The following is a 20,712-nucleotide window of genomic DNA, read 5'->3' as shown; positions in this document are numbered from 1 at the left end:
CAACCAATCTCTCCTCACCGAACAGTCCTGCCAATACAGTATCAGCTTCCTTAGGTAAGAAGCCCAAAACGGCATGCAGTAATTATTCCAGAGTGTGGGCTCAGCAGCACGCTGTATAACTGCAGTAAGACACCTCTATTTCTGACCTCAAACCCTCTTGCAATTAAGATAATAGACAATTTGCCTTCCAAATATAGTACATATACTGGTTTTGCTATCCATTCCAATTGTTATATTCTCAACAATCCAGTAGATCTGTTAAGCATGATTCGCCTTTCATAAACCTTGGTCCAAACATGGACAAAGGAGCAGAACTCCAGCGACATCACGGCATCATTTGACAGTTGCATCGAGGAATCCAGGCAAAACTGAAGTCAATTGGAAAGTTCCCTCCGTTTGGAGTCATACTTAGCACAGAGGAAGATTGCTGTCATTGTGTGAGGCCGATCATCTCAGTTCAAGAACCATTCACAATCTTCAGCTGCTGCATCAATGACCTTCCGTCTATTAGATATGACAATCTTCACTGATTGCACAATGTTCAGCGATATTCACAACTCCTCAGCTACTGAAGCAGCCTCTGTCTAAATGCAGCAAGACCTGAAAAGGGTCACGCTTTTGTTGATGAAAAGCATTTTCCATAAGTGCAAGACAATGGTCATCTTCAACAAAAGAGAATCTAACCTTTTTCCACCATTCAACTGGATAAGCCATATAAATAATTAGGAAATTTTCAAGCACAACTAATGGTACACCTTCATTGCTGGGTGTCAATGCAGGCTTTGTTTCACTTGGCAGAAATGATCCTGAATTCCCCTCCTTTATCAATTACTATGGTTATCGACCAACAAGCCCTAGCCAACAAGGTTACTGACTTTCCTCGTGTATTGACAATTCTTGTCTAGATTGTCAACTCTAGATTGCCAGAGTGCTACATCTCTTGTTCAAATCGGTATTCTGAGCTCGATGTCACCTACAGTGAGCTAATCTTTCATGCAGATATGAGGAGGTTAAGTCAAGGAAAGTCCTCCAAAAATTTTTACAACTGCTCCCTCAAATTGTCACCTTCCTTAAATCACGAAATGAGGTGTGCAGGCAGCTGTTTGATAATATGTGATTGCTAGACTTACCATTATGGGTAAAAGTATAAAACTGAATTGCAAACTGCGGGGGGGGGGCACAGAAACTTGATTTATTATTGTCACATGTATTAGTATGCAGTGAAAAGTATTGTTTATTGCATGCTATAAAAGCATACCGTTCATGAAGAAGGAGAGAGTGCAGAGTGTAGTGTTACAATCATAACTATTAGAGCTAGATCAACTTAATATGAGGTAGGTCCATTCAGAAGTCTGATGGCAGTAAGGAAGAAGCTATTCTCGAGTCATTTGGTACATGACCTCAGACTTTTGTATCTTTTTCCCAACAGACGAAGCTGGAAGAGCGTATGTCCAGGTTGGATGGGGTCTTTGATTACGCTGGCTGCTTTTCTGAGACAGCAGGAAGTGTAGACAGTGTACATGGATAGGAGGCTAGTTTGTATGATGGACTGGGTTTCGTTCACAAGCCTCTGTAGTTTCTTGCTGTCTTGGACCATGCAGTGAATGCATTCAAGTTGAAACTGGATCTGTGATCCTCCCAGTTAAAGAACAAAATTCCTGAGCACGTCCCAAATCTGGAGAAAATGCAACAGCAGGTCAAACAGGGTCCCATCCAAACAAATTCTGTGACCAGCTGAGCAAGTTGGAAAGCAAATTCAACAGGCATTAAACAAGATGGAACAAATCATTACATTTGTCTGAAATCCTTTTCTTCACATGGATGCTGGAGAAATGACAGCAAAATTTTCAGCAGGTGTTGGAACAAAGCAGTGGACTTGACATGGAAATAATCGACATGCAAAATAACAGCTGAAAGCTAGGTTAAGGGTCAAAGATTTTTGGAGGTTTGTAAATAGAGAGAAGTATCCTGTTCTGATATTATGTGCATGCAAGGTGAAGGCCTCCCTTGCTTCTACACACCTGTGAGGTGGCTTTTTCCTAGATGAGTATCATCAAGTCCAAGTACCACACTTGTCTCTCAGATGTCCATCTGATGGACTGTACAGGAGTGGCCATCTCAAACTACACCCAGACTTCACAGCACATCAGCAAGCACAAGTGTCACACTAAGAATAGGTGAGTGTTATGCATGTTTTGGGGGGGGGGGGCGGAGTTTAGTAAAGTGAAATTTTTAAGAGTAGATGTCACGCTGCATTTAGGTTCTAAAAGTGATCTTGTGCTTAAAAAGCTGGAGACCACACAAGATACACTGCAGCAGCTTATCAAGGCTGTTTTGACAGCACTCTCCAAACTTGCGACAAATGCAGCATGGGAACACCATCACCTATAAATTTTCCCCCGAGTCACACACCATCTTGACTTGGAACTACATTGCTGCTGTTTTACTGTCGCCTGGGTAAAAATCCTGGAACTCCTGAAAAACACTGTGCGTGTACCTGCACCATATGAACTACAGCAGTTCAAGAAGGCAGCTCACCATCATCTTCTCAAGAGCAGTTATGATTAGGCAATAAATGCTGGCCAGCCAGTGATATGCTTGTCCCATGAACAAAGTCCTTCAGACATCTCATCATTTATTTTGAAAGTTTTATTTCTGTCTAGAGTATAAGGCACCAGTAGTTGACATTATCAATGCACAATTAGAATTCCAATTTTGAGGAAGGAATTTTTGGGTGTTGACATTACTTATGCCTGCAACTGCTCCTCAAAATATTGTTGTAGAATAGTTTCCAGTTCCTGTTCCTGGTAATCCTTCACTTGGAGATTTGTTCCATTTTCTGCCCCTCGGATCATTGCAGAGAGAACTTTGAGAAACAAATGATTTAAATTTCAGTAACAGTTTTTAAACATTCGACTAGAATTACATGTCCTCAGTGTTTGCTGGTATTATATGATTACACCAATGTTACTAACTGCCTGAAGGTAATGACATATCAATTAATTACTGTTTGTCACATTGGTCCCCCAAGTACTTTGTAACCTTAATCCACCAGTCAAAAGCTTGTGCCTCTCAAAGGGCATCTCCACCAACTTCACACTTGTGCCCATGAGACAGGCAACAACTGGTTGTGACCTGGGCAGGATCCTTAGCTAATTTGTTATGGATGGTAAAGGTCAATGAAGTAACCACACTCAGATGATAATAAAGTTTCTGGGACATTTTTGACTTGCATAATTCAGCAACTTGCTGCTTAAACCTGCGAGACCTTTGTAGAAGCATCACCAAATATTGATAAGACATTCCTTATTATTGTCTGGAGTAATCTGAATGCTACTTTAGTGCAACTGTTTCATCTATGCCATGTGTTTGTGCTTTTAACAAAGCCACTGTGGCTACAAATCTGTCCAGGAAAACAATCCAGAAACCAATATCAAATAACTGAACTGCCATCTTAGGACAGGTGCTTTTTTTTATATATATTCGTTCATGGGATGAGGACATCACTGGCTGGAGCAGTATTTATTGCTCATCCCAGAGGGCTACGCTGTGGGTTTGGAGTCACATGTAGGCCAGACTGGCAGATTTCCTTCCCTAAAGGACATTAGTGAACCAGATGGGTTTTTAGAACAATTGACAATGGTTTCACGGTCATCATTAGACTATTAATTCTGGACTTATTTTTGAATTCAAATTTCACCATCTGTTATGGTGGGATTTGAACCAAGGTCCTGAGAACAATACCCTAGATCTTGGGATTACTAGTCCAGCAATAATACCACAATGCTGCTGGCCTCCCCTGGGTGATGCTGGGAAAACTTCATTTATTGCTCATCTCTAGATATCTAACAATAATGAGTCTTTTACTTTAGACAGTGAACCATTTCCAGGTTGCTTTAGAGAGGGTTAATCTACAAATTCTGTCATTCTTCCACAGGATGTGGTGTCACTTGTTAATTCTGCAGTGTGGCTTGAACTCTCAACCTTGTAACTCAGAGCCAAGTCTGACACTGTCATGCATAGGGCTGATGGGATCAGACGCAGCTACCTTTTCTGACATTCACTCAGTATTTGGGTGTTTCTGATATTACTCTGGAATGGTGCACAAGATGGGCAATGGCATTCTCTACAACATCATGTAAAAGGAGTAGGAAGAGCACAGAATCCAGCTGAGGGCCTCAAACAGAGGCACAGGACATAAAGGGCCCAAAGCTGTACTCTGAGCACACACACATCACTCCATTCACAAAGACTCTCTGCTTTTTGTTTGATATCCAAATCAGACTAACATTGATTTTGATTGATGTGAATCCAAAAGCCAAAAAATTAAGAACTTTCATTTCAGAGAAGGAGGCACAAACAATAAAGAAAAATGACAGACACTGTTCACATGTCTCACTGCCAATTTGAGAGCAATGTTAGTACTGATGAAGACTGCCATGTGAATCCGAGGGCAATGGAAGTCTGCTCATCCACCACTTCCACAGCAATCAAGGAACTGTTCTGTGTTCTCTCTGCCATGTCACACTTAGAACAAAGAACAAAGAAAATTACAGCACAGGAAGGCCCTTCAACCCTTCAAACCTGCACCAACCATGCTGCCTGACTTAAGTAAAACTCTCTACCCTTCCGGGGACCATATCTCTCTATTCCCATCCTACTCATGTATTTGTCAAGACGTCCCTTAAAACTCACTCTCGTATCTGCTTCCACTACCTCCCATGGCAGCGAGTTCCAGGCACCCACTACCCTCTATGTAAAAAATCTGCCTCGTACATCTCCTTTAAACCGGGTCTCTCGCACGTTAAACATGTGCCCCCTAGTAATTGACTCTTCCGCCCTGGGAAAAAGCTTCTGACTATCCACTCTGTCATTATCTTGCAGACTTCTATCAGGTCTCCTCTCAACCTCTATCTTTCAGTGAGAACAAACAAAGTTTCTCCAACCTCTCATAGCTAATGCCCTCATTACCAGGCAACATCCTGGTAAATCTTTTCTGTACCCTCTCCAAAGCCTCTACATTTTTCTAGTAGTGTGGCGACCAGAATTGAACACAATATTCCAAGTGCGGCCTAACTAACGTTCTATAAAGCTGCAACATGATTTGCCAATTTTTCAACAATGCCCCGACCGATGAAGGCAAGTATGCTGTATGCCTTCTTGACTACCTTCTCCACCCGTGTTGTCACTTTCAGTGACCTGTGTACCTGTACACCCAGAGCCCTCTGCATATCAATATTCTTAAGGGTTCTTACATCTACAGTATACTTCCTATCTGTATTAGACCTGCCAAAATGAATTACTTCATATTTGTCCAGAGTAAACTTCATCTGCCATCTTTCCGACCAAGTCTCCAACTGATCTACGTCCTGCTTTATCCTCTGATGGTCCTCATTGCTGTCTGCAAATCCACCAATCTTTGTATCATCTGCAAACTTGCTAATCAAACCAGTTACATTTTCCTCCAAATCATTTATATATATTACAACCAGCATTGGTCCCTGAGGAACACCACTTGTCAGTTCTCCATTCAGAAGAACACCCTTCCACTGCTACCCTCTGTCTTCTATACTCAAGCCAGTTCTGTATCCACCTTGCCAGCTCACCTCTGATCCCATGCGATTTCACCTTCTGTACCAGTCTGCCATGAGGGACCTTGTCAAAGGCCTTACTGAAGTCTATGTAGACAACATCCACTGCCCTACCCTCATCAATCATCTTCGTCACTTCCTCAAAAAACTCAATCAAGTTAGTGAGACACAACCTCCTCTTCACAAAACCATGTCGCTTCTCACTAATACATCCACTTATTTCCAAGTGGGAGTAAATCCTGTCTCAAAGAATCCTCTCCAATAATGTCCCTACCACTGACGTCAGGCTCATGGCCTGTAATTTCCTGGATTATCCTTGCTACCCTTCTTAAACAAAGGAACAGCATTGTCTATTCTCCAATTCTCTGGGACCTCCCCTGTAACCAATGAGGATACAAAGAGTTCTCTTAAGGCCCCAGCAATTTCCTCCCTTGCCTCTCTCAGTATTCTGGGATATATCCCATCAGGCCCTCGGGCCTCGTCTACCTTAATGTTTCTCAAGAACCCCAATACCACCTCCCTTTTGATCTCAACATGACTCAAACCATCTACACACCCTTTCTCAGTCATCATACACCAAGGCCTTCTTTTTGGTGAATACTGACACAAAGTACTCATTTCCTCTGGCTCCACGCAGATTCCTTCCCCTGTCCTTGAGTGGGCCCTCTCCTTGGCTACCTTCTTGCTCTTTATGTATTATGAAAAGCCTTGGGATTTTCCTTAATCCTGCTGACCGATGACTTTTCATGATCCATATCTTTACTCCTTAAGTTTCTTCCTACTTTCCTTATATTCCTCACTTGCTTCATGTGTTTCCAGCCTCCTAGCTTTGACAAATGCTTCCTTTTTCTCTTTGATTAGCCTCACAATATCTCTCATTATCCAAGCTTCCCAAAATTTGCCAAACTTATCCTTCATCCTTATAGGATTGTGCCGGCCGTGAATCCCTATCAACTTACACTTGAAAGCCTCTCACATGCCAGATGTGGATTTGCTCTCAAACATCTTGCCAGAACTGACTATCCCATGTTCTCTTCGCTGTGTCATATATGCCAGAACTGACTGTTCCATGTTCTCTTTGCTGTGTCATATATGCCAGAACTGACTGTTCCATGTTCTCTTTGCTGTGTCATATATGCCAGAACTGACTGTTCCATGTTCTCTTTGCTGTGTCATATATGCCAGAACTGACTGTCCCATGTTCTCATGTGCACCTTCACCACTTTACAAGATAAAGAATGTGCAAGTAAAAAATGGAAATGAGTCTATAGCATCTTTCTAAACTATTGCCGGAACTCTAGCACCTCGCCCACATGGAATCAGAGTGGGCAAGGGTATGACAACGGAAATCTATGTTGACGTCGGGTGGGAATTTCCAGTATTGCCCGAGCAAGGCTATAAAATCCTGCCTATTGTGCTGACTGATCTGTTTAATGTTTTATTTCTATACATATGTATTTTTATTATAGTGAAATCTTGTGGTGCTTGGTTATTTTTGCTCTGTTGATGATTTGCGTGTCTCCTCTAAATGGCTAACAGTGCCTAATAATGGAATCGCAGTGGTTTAAGTCACTGAATGACCACCACCTTCTCAAACACATCTTTTGGCTCAGCAATAAATGCCGGCCTTGCCAATGTTCCATAACCAAGTGAAAAGGCTGAAATCTTTAATGCTGGGTAGTTTGAGTGCATGAGCTACTATTATATTATTATAATTATATGCTGTATAATTTTTGTGAGAGAGTTGCTGCAGGTAAGATTGTTAAACATGTCGTATTCTGGCTCAGTGAGCCCACTGATCATTTTAAACAGAGCTGACATTTGTCTCCTTGTTGAAATTGAAATGAAGGGCTTTGTACCCGTTTGAAGATTTTTTTATTCGTTATAAATACTCACAGTGATTTGATGATGTTCTGAACAGACACAAAATCTTCTTGTTCATGTGCACAGCCCTTCCAATTTCGTAACCTACACCTAAAGAAGGTTGGGTGACCTCTGCCACTATTACTGCCGAGAAGAAAGACATTTTATTATAGAAGAACCCAGTACTCTGCCTAAATTAAGACCAGTACACAGAATATAATTAATAACAATCCCTCAGTGTGCACCAAAACATGCAGGATAAAATTTCCACAACTGACGATGTTCTCGTTCTCCAGGGATTTTTTTTTATTCATTCATGAGACATGGGAGTTACTGGCTGGCCAGCATTTATTGCCCATCCCTACTTACCCAAGGGCAGCTAAGAATCAACCATATTAGAACATAGAACATTACAGCGCAGAACTGGCCCTTCGGCCCACGATGTTGCACCGACCAGTTAAAAAACAATGACCCACTAACCTAAACCAAACCCTTTCCATCCATAAACCTATCCACAGATCTCTTAAACGCCCCCAAACTAGGCGCATTTACAACTGCAGCAGGCAGGGCATTCCAATCCCTCACCACCCTCTGGGTAAAGAACCTACCCCTGACATCCGTCCTATAACTACCACCCCTTAATTTAAAGCTATGCCCCCTCGTGCTAGCTTTCTCCATCCGAGGAAAAAGGCTATCACTGTCCACCCTATCCAAACCTCTAATCATCTTATATGTTTCAATAAGGGCCCCTCGCAGCCGCCTTCTTTCTAACGAAAACAACCTCAAATCCCTCAGTCTCTCCTCATAGGACCTCCCCTCCATACCAGGCAACATCCTGGTAAACCTCCTCTGCACCCTCTCCAAAGCCTCCACATCCTTCCTATAATGTGGGGACCAGAACTGCACACAATACTCCAAGTGCGGCCGCACCAGAGTTTTGTACAGTTGCAACATGACGCTGCGACTCCTAAATTCAATCCCCCTACCAATAAACGCCAAGACACCGTATGCCTTCCTAACAACCCTATCTACTTGATTCCCAACTTTCAGGGATCTATGTACACATACACCTAGATCCCTCTGTTCATCCACACTATTCAGAGTCCCACTGTTAGCCCTATACTCTACAAATCCATTATTCCTGCCAAAGTGAATTACCTCACACTTTTCCGCATTAAACTCCATCCTCCACCTCTCGGCCCAGCTCTGCAACTTGTCCAAGTCTCCCTGTGGACTAAGACACCCTTCCTCACTATCAACCACAGCTCCGACTTTGGTGTCATCAGCAAATTTACTAATCCACCCAGCTATACCCTCATCCAGATCATTTATAAAAATTACAAACAGCAGTGGCCCCAAAACAGATCCTTGAGGCACACCACTCGTAACTGAACTCCATGTCGAATACTTACCATCAACCACCACCCTCTGTCTCCTATCTGCTAGCCAATTCCTAATCCAATTTCCTAAATCACCCTCAATCCCATACATCTGCAATTTCTGCAGAAGGCTTCCATGGTGAACTTTATCAAACACCTTACTAAAGTCCATATATACCACGTCAACTGCCTTACCCCCATCCACCTCTTTGGTCACTTCCTCAAAAAACTCAATAAGGTTAGTAAGGCACGACCTACCCTCCACAAAACCATGCTGACTATCTCTAATCATTTCATTACTCTCCAAATAACTATAAATCCTATCCCTAATAATTTTTTCTAAAACCTTGCCCACAACAGAAGTAAGACTCGCCGGTCTATAATTCCCGGGGAAGTCTCTGTTCCCCTTCTTAAACAATGGGACAACGTTCGCTATCCTCCAGTCCTGTGGCACTATACCTGTGACCAACGACGACCTGAAGATCAGAGCCAGAGGCTCTGCAATCGCCTCACTTGCCTCCCAGAGAATCCTAGGGTAAATCCCATCCGGCCCAGGGGACTTATCTATTTTCAAACCCTCAAGAATAACTAGCACATCCTCCTTATCAACTGCAATACTGTCCAGTTTACAACCCTGTAACCCAGTGTTCTCCACAGCTACATTTATGTCCCCCTGCGTGAACACCGAAGAGAAATATTGGTTCAATGCCTCTCCGATCTCTTCCGGTTCCACACATCAATTCCCACTGCTGTCTCTAACTGGCCCTAATCTTGCCCTAACCAACCTTTTGTTCTTAACATATCTATAGAACGCCTTAGGATTCTCCTTAATCCTATCAGCCAAAGTCTTCTCATGTCCTCTTTTAGCCCTTCTTAACTCTCTCTTTAACTCCCTCCTAGCCAATCTAAAGCTCTCTAGTGCACTACCTGAGCCCTCAAGTCTCATCCGGACATAAGCCTCCTTTTTCTTTCTAACCAGCGAATCAACTTTCCTAGTGCACCACGGTTCCCTAGCTCGACTAATTCCTCCTTGCCTGACAGGGACATACATATCAAGGACTCGCAGTAGCTGCTCCTTGAAAAAGATCCACATTTTGGACGTTCCGAGACCCTGTAGTCTCCTAGTCCAACCTATGCTTCCTAATTCTCTCCTAATAGCCTCATAATTACCCTTCCCCCAGCTAAAACTACTGACCCAAGGTTCCTGCCTATCCCTTTCCATCACTAAGGTGAACGTGACCGAATTGTGGTCACTATCACCAAAATGCACCCCAACTTCCAAGTCTAGCACCTGGCCTGGCTCATTTCCCAGCACCAAATCCAATATAGCCTCACCTCTAGTTGGCCTGTCAACATACTGAGTCAAGAAACCCTCCTGCACACTTTGTACAAAAACTGACCCCTCTAATGAGCTAGAGCTATAGCTATTCCAATCAATATTAAGAAAGTTAAAGTCCCATATTGCTGAATCTGGAGTTGCATGTAGGCCTGAGCAGGTAAAGATGACAGATTTATTTCTCTCAAGGACATTAGTGAATCAGATGGGCTTTTCCAACTATGGATAATGGTTTTAATGGTCATCAGTAGATTCTTAAATTCAATAAAACGTGTCTGGAATTAAATTCCACCATCTGCCGCGGCAAGATTCCAACCCAGGTTCCCAGAGCATTAGCTGAGTTTCTGGATTAATAGTCTAGCGATAATACCACTTGGCCATTGCATTCTCCTGTATAACGCTGATGATATAGATGAAGGAATTGTGGGGGGAAGGTGGGATCAGGATATTGAATTTGATGATCAGCCATGATCAAAACGAATAGTGGAATATCACTTCCAGCCAAAGTCTCATTGTGCTTTGGGTGGTATGGTGGCACAGTGGTTAGCACTGCTGCCTCAGAGCACCAGGAACCCGGTTCAATTCTAACCTCGGGTGACCGTCTACGGGGAGTCTCCTTGTGTCTGCATGGATTTCCTCTGGGTGCTCCTGCTTCCTCCCACGAGTTGGGTGGATGGGCCATGGTAAATTCCCCCTTAAGTGTCCCAATTATGTGCAGATTGGAGGGATTAGCAGGATAAAAACATGAGGTTACAAGGATAGGGCAGGGGGCGGGCCTGTGTAAAAAACTATCAGAGGAGACCTGATGGGCCAAATGGCCTCCTTCTGCACTGTATATTCAGATATGAATAATTTCAATGACGCAGCCTGCACTGTGCTCTGGGGAAGAGAATTCCAGATTAGGCCCTTTGTGAGAAAATAAGCATGCGATATTCTTATACGTACAAACTAAACTCACCATCAGCCTCTTCCAGCCACTTCAAATCCCGATCATGGATATATTTATCTCCACCCTTCACTTCATCCTCACCTGAAATTTACCAGATAGAGAATTATCACTATCTTCAAATCAACTAAAACAAATAAACAGAGACTTATATCAGTCTGAGAGACAAATCAAATCACAACCCTGGCTTCATTCCAAATGTCCTCCCCAGCTACTGAGAGTTGGGCTGCAGTTGGCAACTGTGACAATACTGTGCCTTTAAGAGATGTATTTGGGTCATGCCTTTTATGAGGGGACTGCTTTATATTTCAGCTCTGATTATGGTGACAACTGTCCGTAACCGGTAACACACATGCTGAACACACAGATTAACTGCTGTTAATCATTGAGATGTTTGTCTTAATCTAAGTTAATGCCGTTTTATTATTTTTTAGGGTTGTCCCTTGGACTTTTAGAGTAGGATTTAATTAGGCTGCTTGATGAGACGAGAAAATAGTGAATGGATGGAGAGACAACAAGCAGTTGTTTCTCTCTGGAGTTCTGCTGTGTGCAGACAGGTCTTTTTCTGCAGGCTGCTATCTGACAGTCAGAGAACAGTGTCGCTCAGTATCTCTGTCCGGAGGTGTTAAAAGGCTGGAAAACTAGCAACTTACGCAAGCCATGTGTGTTGCTAACTGATTTTGAACAGGAGGTTACATCTATGGGGAATAATTCTTAAATTGCAACTAATAGAGAGAGGTTAGCATTAAAATTATAACTTGCCACGTTTAAGTATTTCAATTAGGGCCAGTCAAGGATAGTAGTGGGAACTTGTGCATGGTATCAGAAGAGATGGGTGAGACGTTGAATGAATACTTTGTTTTAGTGTTCACCAAGGAGAGGGGCCATGTTTTTAAAGATGAGAGTGTGATATAGGCTGATAGGATGGAGGAGGTAGATGTTCTGAGGGAAGATGTATTAGCAACTTTGGAAAACCTCAGAGTGGATAAGTCCCCTGGGCCAGATGGGATACATCCTAGGATACTTTGGGAGGCAAAGGATGAGATTGTGGAGCCTTTAGCTTTCATCTTTTGGTCCTCATTGTCCACAGGGATTGTGCCAGAGAACTGGAAAGTGGCGAATGTTGTTCCTCTCTTCAAGAAAGGAAATAGGAATGACCCTGGTAATTATAGGCCAGTTAGTCTTACTTTGGTGGTCAGTAAGTTAATGGAAAGGATCCTGAGAGATAGGATTTATGACCATTTGGAAAGATGAAGCTTAATCCGGAATAGTCAGCACGGTTTCATGAGGGGTAAGTCCTGCCTCACAAATTTGATTGAATTCTTTGAGGAGGTAACTAAGTGTGTAGATGAAGATAGAGCAGTTGATGTTGTATACATGGATTTTAGTAAGGTGTTTGATAAGGTTCCCCATGGTAGACTCATGAAGAAAGTAAGGAGGTGTGAGATAGAAGGAAATTTGGCCGATTGGATAAGTCACTGACTGTCTCATAGAAGACAGAAGGTGGTAGTGGAGGGAAAATTTTCAGACTGGAGGCCAGTTACCAGCGGTGTACCAGGGATCAGTGCTGGGTCTTCTGCTATTTGTGATTTTTAATCAATGACTTGGAAGAGGGGGCTGAAGGGTGGGTTAGTAAATTTGCTGATGACACCAAGATTGGTGGAGTAGTGGATGAGGTGGAGGGCTCTTGCAGGCTGCAAAGAGACATTGATAGGATGCAGAGCTGGCCCGAAAAGTGGCAGATGGAATTTAACCCTGATAAGTGCGAGGTGATTCATTTTGGTAGGACAAACTTGAATACGGATTACAGGGTCAATGGCAGGGTTCTGAGGAACGTGGAGGAATAGAGAGATCTTGGGGTTCATATCCACAGATCTCTGAAGGTTGCCGCTCAAGTGGATATGGCCGTGAAGAAGGCTTATAGTGTGTTAGCATTTATTAACAGGGGGTTTGAGTTTAAGAGCCGTGGGGTTATGCTGCAACTATACAGGATCTTGGTGAGACCACATTTGGAATATTGTGTTCACTTCTGGTCACCTCACTATAAGAAGAATGTGGAAGCATTGGAAAGAGTGCAGAGGAGATTTACCAGGATGCTGCCTGGTTTGGAGGGTAGGTCTTATGAGCAAAGGTTGAGGGAGCTGGGGCTTTTCTCTTTAGAGTGGAGGAGGATGAAAGGAAACTTAAAGGTTTATAAAATGGTGCGGGGGATAGATGGAGTGGACGTGCAGAGACAATTTCCTTGGGTAGATGTAGCTGTTACTAGGGGGCATAACTATAAAGGTTCATGGTGGGAGATATGGGAGAGATGTCCGAGGTAGATTCTTTACTCAGAGAGAGGTTGGGGTGTGCAATGCACTGCCTGCTGTGATCGTGGAGTCGGACACTTTAGGAATATAAGAACATAAGAAATAGGAGCAGGAGTAGGCCATCTAGCCCTTCGAGCCTGCCCCGCCATTCAATAAGATCATGGCAGATCTGTCATGTCTCAGTTCCACCTTCCCGCCCTCTCCCCATAACCCTTAATCCCCTTGCCTATCAAAAACCTATCAACCCGCGTCTTAAATATATTTAGCGAGGCAGCCTCCACCACTTCAACGGGCAGAGAATTCCAGGGATTCACCACCCTTTGGGTGAAGAAGTTTCTCCTCAACTCCATTCTAAACCGCCCCCCCCTTTATCTTGAGGCTGTGCCCTAGTCCTACTGTCCTTTCTGAGTGGGAAGAGCCTCTCCACCTCTATCCTATCCATCCCATTCATCATCTTATATGTCTCAATGAGATCTCCCCTCATTCCTAAACTCTAACGAGTACAAGCCTAGTTTATTCAGCAGTTACTGGATAGGCACATGGAGCACACCAGAATGATAGGGAATGGGATAGCTTGAGTTTGGATTCGGACACGGCTCGGCACAACATCGAGGGCCGAAGGGCCTGTACTGTTCTATGTTAATTGGTAAAAGTTGGACTAATTCTTTTGTTATCGTTAAACTGTATTGTTAAATAAAGGTTACTTTAATAAATGCTTCCTAGTGAGTCAATAGAATTATACAAGGAGCAAAACAACTTATGCTCACACTAATACCAAAATCAAAAATAGCTGGGGTTTATGCCAGCTTTAAAATATACTTTGCAGTTTCTGATCTGGTCCCTAATACAACTCTCTTGCCATAGTCAGGTTTCACTCGGAGGGGTGGGAAGGGTAAACAGAGGATGGGAAGAGGGGTGAAGACAAGGAGACGGATGGCATGAGCGGGGAAAAGAGTAGAGGAGGACACAGAGAGTCAGATGTTGTTGGGGGGGGTGATGTGAGAGCTGTAAGAAATAGAGACAGTTTAAATAATTTATATTTGTACTGAGAAAAGGTATAGTTTTAAAGTTTAATTTGTATTTCTGTACTTGAGAGCTAAGGCTTAGAACTTGAGTTGAGCTTCATGTTAAACAAAAGGTGCCTGCATGGCTATAGCTTTTACTTTCATTTTAAATGTTGCCTGAATTACAATTAAAAGGTTACACTGTAAAAGCAATTGCAGGCTTTAAAATAAAACTAAGCTGTTGCTTAGTAACCAGACGCTCAGACTGAAAAACAGAAAAAGTTAGATTCAGTTTGAACTAAATACCCAGAAGGAGGTCATGGGCAGGGGGGGATGTTTTAATTTTTTATTTATTAGTATCACATGTAGACTTACATTAACAGTGCAATGAAGTTATTGTGAAAATCCCCCAGTCGTCACACTCCAGCGTTTGTTTGGGTACATTGAGGGAGAATTTAGCACGGCCAGAGAACCTAACTAGCACATCTTTGGAATAAGGGAGGAAACCGGAGCACCTGGAGGAAGTCCACACACACAGGGAGAATGTGCAGGCTCTGCACAGGCACTCTAAGGCAGAAGTGCTAACTACTGTACACCGTGTGCCCATATTGTGAGGGGGAAGGGGGGGGGAGGAAGAGAAGGAGAATGTCGGGATGTTCAGCCCATCGTGCCTGCATCAGCTCTCCAAACAAGCATGACAACTCTGCCACTCTTCTGCCGTTTTTCCATACTCCTGAACAAAATTTCTGTTCAAATAATCATCTAATGCCCCCTTGAATGTCTTGATTGAAGCTGTCTCCCCCACACTTCCAGGGGGCATTCCAGACTCTAAACAGTTGCTGTGTGAAAATGGTTTTTCTCACATCACATTTACTTCTTTTGTAAATCATTTTAAATGTGTCTTAAAGCACAGTGGTGACATTTTGAATTACCTTTCACATTTAAAGTCGGGTTGCCGATGTGCTCCGTAAAAACTGTTCCAAATTTCTTCAAATGGTTGATAATCTGGGAATAAATTTCCACATCCTGCCTGCCCCCTCTGATACTGCCACAGAAATAAATGCCCAGACTCATCCCTGTGTCTGTCTTAATTCCTGGGTCTCTTTCTGTCCCTGTGTCTGTCTCACTGTGTGTTCCTCTCTCTGTGTATATATCTGTGTGTCTGTCTCACTCTGTGTGTATGTGTGTCTGTCTCACTCTGTGTGTATGTGTGTCTGTCTCACTCTGTGTCTGTCTCACTCTGTGTGTGTATCTGTGTCTGTCTCACTCTGTGTGTATCTGTGTGTCTGTCTCACTCTGTGTGTGTCTGTCTCACTCTGTGTGTATGTGTGTCTGTCTCACTCTGTGTGTGTATCTGTGTGTCTGTCTCACTCTGTGTGTGTCTCACTCTGTGTGTGTATCTGTGTCTGTCTCACTCTGTGTGTGTATCTGTGTGTCTGTCTCACTCTGTGTGTGTATCTGTGTGTCTGTCTCACTCTGTGTGTATCTGTGTGTCTGTCTCACTCTGTGTGTATCTGTGTGTCTGTCTCACTCTGTGTGTGTCTGTCTCACTCTGTGTGTGTCTGTCTCACTCTGTGTGTATCTGTGTGTCTGTCTCACTCTGTGTGTGTCTGTCTCACTCTGTGTGTATCTGTGTGTCTGTCTCACTCTGTGTGTGTCTGTCTCACTCTGTGTGTATCTGTGTGTCTGTCTCACTCTGTGTGTGTCTGTCTCACTCTGTGTGTATCTGTGTGTCTGTCTCACTCTGTGTGTGTCTGTCTCACTCTGTGTGTATGTGTGTCTGTCTCACTCTGTGTGTGTCTGTCTCACTCTGTGTGTATCTGTGTGTCTGTCTCACTCTGTGTGTGTCTGTGTGTCTGTCTCACTCTGTGTGTATCTGTGTGTCTGTCTCACTCTGTGTGTATGTGTGTCTGTCTCACTCTGTGTGTGTCTGTCTCACTCTGTGTGTGTCTGTGTGTCTGTCTCACTCTGTGTGTATGTGTGTCTGTCTCACTCTGTGTGTGTCTGTCTCACTCTGTGTGTGTCTGTCTCACTCTGTGTGTATGTGTGTCTGTCTCACTCTGTGTGTATCTGTCTCACTCTGTGTGTATGTGTGTCTGTCTCACTCTGTGTGTGTCTGTCTCACTCTGTGTGTATCTGTGTGTCTGTCTCACTCTGTGTGTATGTGTATCTGTCTCACTCTGTGTGTGTCTGTCTCACTCTGTGTGTATCTGTGTGTCTGTCTCACTCTGTGTGTATGTGTGTCTGTCTCACTCTGTGTGTCTGTCTCACTCTGTGTGTATCTGTGTGTCTGTCTCACTCTGTGTGTATGTGTGTCTGTCTCACTCTGTGTGTGTCTGTCTCACTCTGTGTGTATCTGTGTGTCTGTCTCACTCTGTGTGTGTCTGTCTCACTCTGTGTGTATCTGTGTGTCTGTCTCACTCTGTGTGTATGTGTGTCTGTCTCACTCTGTGTGTGTCTGTCTCACTCTGTGTGTATCTGTGTGTCTGTCTCACTCTGTGTGTGTCTGTCTCACTCTGTGTGTATCTGTGTGTCTGTCTCACTCTGTGTGTGTCTGTCTCACTCTGTGTGTATCTGTGTGTCTGTCTCACTCTGTGTGTGTCTGTGTGTCTGTCTCACTCTGTGTGTATCTGTGTGTCTGTCTCACTCTGTGTGTATGTGTGTCTGTCTCACTCTGTGTGTGTCTGTCTCACTCTGTGTGTGTCTGTGTGTCTGTCTCACTCTGTGTGTATGTGTATCTGTCTCACTCTGTGTGTGTCTGTCTCACTCTGTGTGTATCTGTGTGTCTGTCTCACTCTGTGTGTATCTGTGTGTCTGTCTCACTCTGTGTGTATGTGTGTCTGTCTCACTCTGTGTGTCTGTCTCACTCTGTGTGTATCTGTGTGTCTGTCTCACTCTGTGTGTATCTGTGTGTCTGTCTCACTCTGTGTGTATGTGTGTCTGTCTCACTCTGTGTGTGTCTGTCTCACTCTGTGTGTATCTGTGTGTCTGTCTCACTCTGTGTGTGTCTGTCTCACTCTGTGTGTATCTGTGTGTCTGTCTCACTCTGTGTGTATCTGTCTCACTCTGTGTGTATCTGTGTGTCTGTCTCACTCTGTGTGTATCTGTGTGTCTGTCTCACTCTGTGTGTATGTGTGTCTGTCTCACTCTGTGTGTGTCTGTCTCACTCTGTGTGTATCTGTGTGTCTGTCTCACTCTGTGTGTATCTGTCTCACTCTGTGTGTATCTGTGTGTCTGTCTCACTCTGTGTGTATGTGTGTCTGTCTCACTCTGTGTGTGTCTGTCTCACTCTGTGTGTGTCTGTCTCACTCTGTGTGTATCTGTGTGTCTGTCTCACTCTGTGTGTATCTGTGTGTCTGTCTCACTCTGTGTGTGTCTGTCTCACTCTGTGTGTATCTGTGTGTCTGTCTCACTCTGTGTGTATGTGTGTCTGTCTCACTCTGTGTGTGTCTGTCTCACTCTGTGTGTGTCTGTGTGTCTGTCTCACTCTGTGTGTGTCTGTCTCACTCTGTGTGTGTCTGTGTGTCTGCCTTACTCGGTCTGCCTCTTGCTCTGCGTCTCCCGCTTTTTTCTGTCCTCGCGCTGGTTCTCGATCTCGCCTTTATGAAAGATGGCGGGCTTAGTGATGACACACTGACCTTCTGTGCGGTCTCAGAAACTACTCAGATGATCACAGAAAGTGTTCTCTTCACTAAATCATCATATCCGACCGAGTGAAAGTAAATATTTAAATTGCAGAATTGAAGCCGGTGCCAGGATTAAACATGGCGTCAGTTTTTGAAAATAACCGCCAGAGCGCGCGGCCCGAGCGCGCAGGCGGCAAGATGGCGGCTGATGCTGGGAGGCAGGGAGTTGAAAGGATGAGGGAGCGGGAGCGGGTAAATGAGAGAATGAAGATGAGACAGGAGGAGAAAGAGAGAAGCGTGGAGTGGGAAAAGGAGGAGAGGGTCTCAGAGATGAAAGAGAGGGGAAGAGGTTTAGGCCGTGGTGTGGCAGCAGGAACAGTTAATTGTCGTGGTGAAGAAGTGCCATCAGAGGAGGATAGGGAAAATGGGGACAAGATAAAGGCCGAAATGCGATCACAATCTGGTGAGAAATGGAAGCTGCTAACTGACTCCAGGTTTCAAGCTGGTGGCGAGGCTGAGCTCCCGGTGATGTTCCCTGGCCATGTCAGTCCAGAAAGTTGTTGCCGGTTGGTGTGTGAGCTCCTGAAACATATCCTGTACCAGAGGCAGCAGCTACCACTCCCATATCAACAACTAGCTTTCTTCAGCGGGAGAGAATGTGGAACAGTGAGTAAAACCATATCAGAAATATTGTCTGTATATGAATTATAAGTAATAGAATTTGAAGGAGATCAAACAAACAAAGAACAGTACAGCACAAGAAACAGGCCCTTCGGCCCTCCAAGCCTGTGCCGCTCATTGGTCCAACTAGACCATTCGTCTGTATCCCTCCATTCCCAGTCTGCTCATGTAACTATCCAGGTAAGTCTTAAATGATGCCAGTGTGTCCACCTCCACCACCCTACTTGGCAGTGCATTCCAGGCTCCCACTACCCTCTGTTTAAAAAAAAAAGTCCCTCTGATATTGAGTTAAACCTCGCCCCTCTCACCTTGGGCCCGTGACCCCTCATGATCATCACCTCTGGCCTGGGAAAGAGCTTCCCACTGTTCACCCTATCTATACCCTTCATAATTTTGTACATCTCTATTAGGTCTCCCCTCATTCTCCATCTTTCCAGGAAGAACAACCCCAGTTTACCCAATCTCTCCTCATAGCTAAATCTCCTCGTTTGGAAGGACGATCTGATTTTGGCCTTAGCTTCAGTTTTCTACTTTTAGTCTCCAAAAATAAACTAAGTCAGCCTTGAATATATTCAATGCTCCAGCCTGCACTGCTCTCCGGGAAAGGAAATTCCACAGATTAACACTCTGAAAGAAGAAATTCCTCGTTTGCTTAAACTGGAGATTCTTTCAGTTTAAGTTGTGCCTCCTGATGAGAAGCTCCCTCATGAGGGGAAGATTGACAAAGGTAGTCTAGTTCATAAAATATTTTCAGAACAGTTTTTTAGAGCAAGTTGTACTAGATCTGATATTGTGCAATGAGGTAAGGTTAATTAGTGAAGATGCCCCTAGCTGGCAGTGATCATAACATAACTGAGACCCCTGGGGCACTCCACTAGTCACCATCCGCCAATCTGAATAGCACCCATTGACCCCCACTCTCTGCCTCCTATTTGACAACCAATCCTCTATCCATGCTAACACCCTACCCCCAACTCCAAGTCCCCTGACCTGCAGTAACCTCTTGTGAGGTGCCTTGTCAAACGCCTTCTGAAAATCAAGAAAGACCACATCCACCGGCTCTCCTCTATCCACCGCCCTAGACACATCCTCATAGAACTCCAATAAATTTGTCAGACATGACTTCCCTTTAACGAAACCGTGCTGCGTCTGCTCTATCAAGCAATTCCCCTCAAGCTGCCTCGCTATTTCCTCCTTGATGACGGATTCTAACATTTTACCTACAACAGACGTTAAACTAACCGGCCTATAATTCCCTGCCTTTTGCCTGCCACCCTTCTTAAACAACGGCGTAACATTAGCCGTTTTCCAATCTTCCGGCACTTCCCCGGAATCCAGCGACATCTGGAAAATAACCACCAAGGCATCCACTATCACCTCCGCCATTTTTTTCAGAACCCTCGGATGCATTCCATCTGGTCCTGGCGACTTGTCCACAATCAGCCCCTCCAGTCTGTCAAGCCCCGCCTCTCTAGTAACAGTAATGTCATTAAGACCCTCCAGTCCTACCACCTTTCCATTTCTAACACCCGGCAAATTATTCACGTCCTCCTCTGTGAAGACAGAAACAAAAAAGTTATTCAATACCTTAGCCATATCCCCATCCCCTACCACTAAGTCCCCCTTCTCATCCTCTAAGGGACCAACGTTCACCCTAGCCAGCCTCTTCCTTTTTATATATTTATAAAAACTCTTGCTATCCTTTTTTATATTAAGCGCTAGCCCAGCTTCATAGTTTCTCCTGCCCTTCTTTATCAACTTCTTTGTCGGGGCCTCAGCTATTTACCATTTATATAGATGATCTGGAGGATGGAACCGAGTGTATGGTGTCGAAATTTGCTGATGACACCAAGATCGGTGGAATGGCAAATTGTGCGGAGGGTGTGGAGAGTCTACAGAAGGATCTAGATAGGCTGGGCGAATGGGCCAGGAACTGGCAAATGGAATTTAATGTTGGCAAGTGCGAGGTGGTCCACT

At 44.1% G+C, this 20,712-nt stretch overlaps 2 protein-coding genes across 2 annotated transcripts in view; one reads left to right on the top strand and one right to left on the bottom strand.

Moving 5' to 3' along the window:
- Window positions 1–2,651: 2,651 nt before the first annotated feature.
- On the bottom strand, window positions 2,652–15,600 carry dnph1 (2'-deoxynucleoside 5'-phosphate N-hydrolase 1). The gene is made up of 4 exons (XM_080193071.1): window positions 15,361–15,600; window positions 11,128–11,199; window positions 7,488–7,598; window positions 2,652–2,866 (listed from the first exon to the last, which is right to left on the bottom strand). Exons 1-4 carry the CDS (start codon window positions 15,500–15,502, stop codon window positions 2,748–2,750), a joined length of 444 nt encoding a protein of 147 aa, XP_080049197.1. The 5' UTR covers window positions 15,503–15,600; the 3' UTR covers window positions 2,652–2,747.
- Window positions 15,601–18,220: 2,620 nt separating this feature from the next.
- The window catches only part of mad2l1bp (MAD2L1 binding protein), a 30,000-nt gene continuing 27,508 nt past the window's right edge, over window positions 18,221–20,712 (top strand). Inside the window, exon 1 of the mRNA XM_080193070.1 lies at window positions 18,221–18,720. Coding sequence (XP_080049196.1) covers window positions 18,253–18,720 — 468 coding nt within the window. The 5' untranslated portion in view covers window positions 18,221–18,252. The remainder of the gene's footprint in view (window positions 18,721–20,712) is intronic.

This window comes from Carcharhinus amblyrhynchos, chromosome 7 (genome assembly GCF_965287045.1).
Source record: "Carcharhinus amblyrhynchos chromosome 7, sCarAmb.v2.hapA, whole genome shotgun sequence".
Lineage (NCBI taxonomy): Eukaryota > Metazoa > Chordata > Chondrichthyes > Carcharhiniformes > Carcharhinidae > Carcharhinus > Carcharhinus amblyrhynchos.
This window is presented reverse-complemented; position numbering and strand designations above follow the sequence as displayed.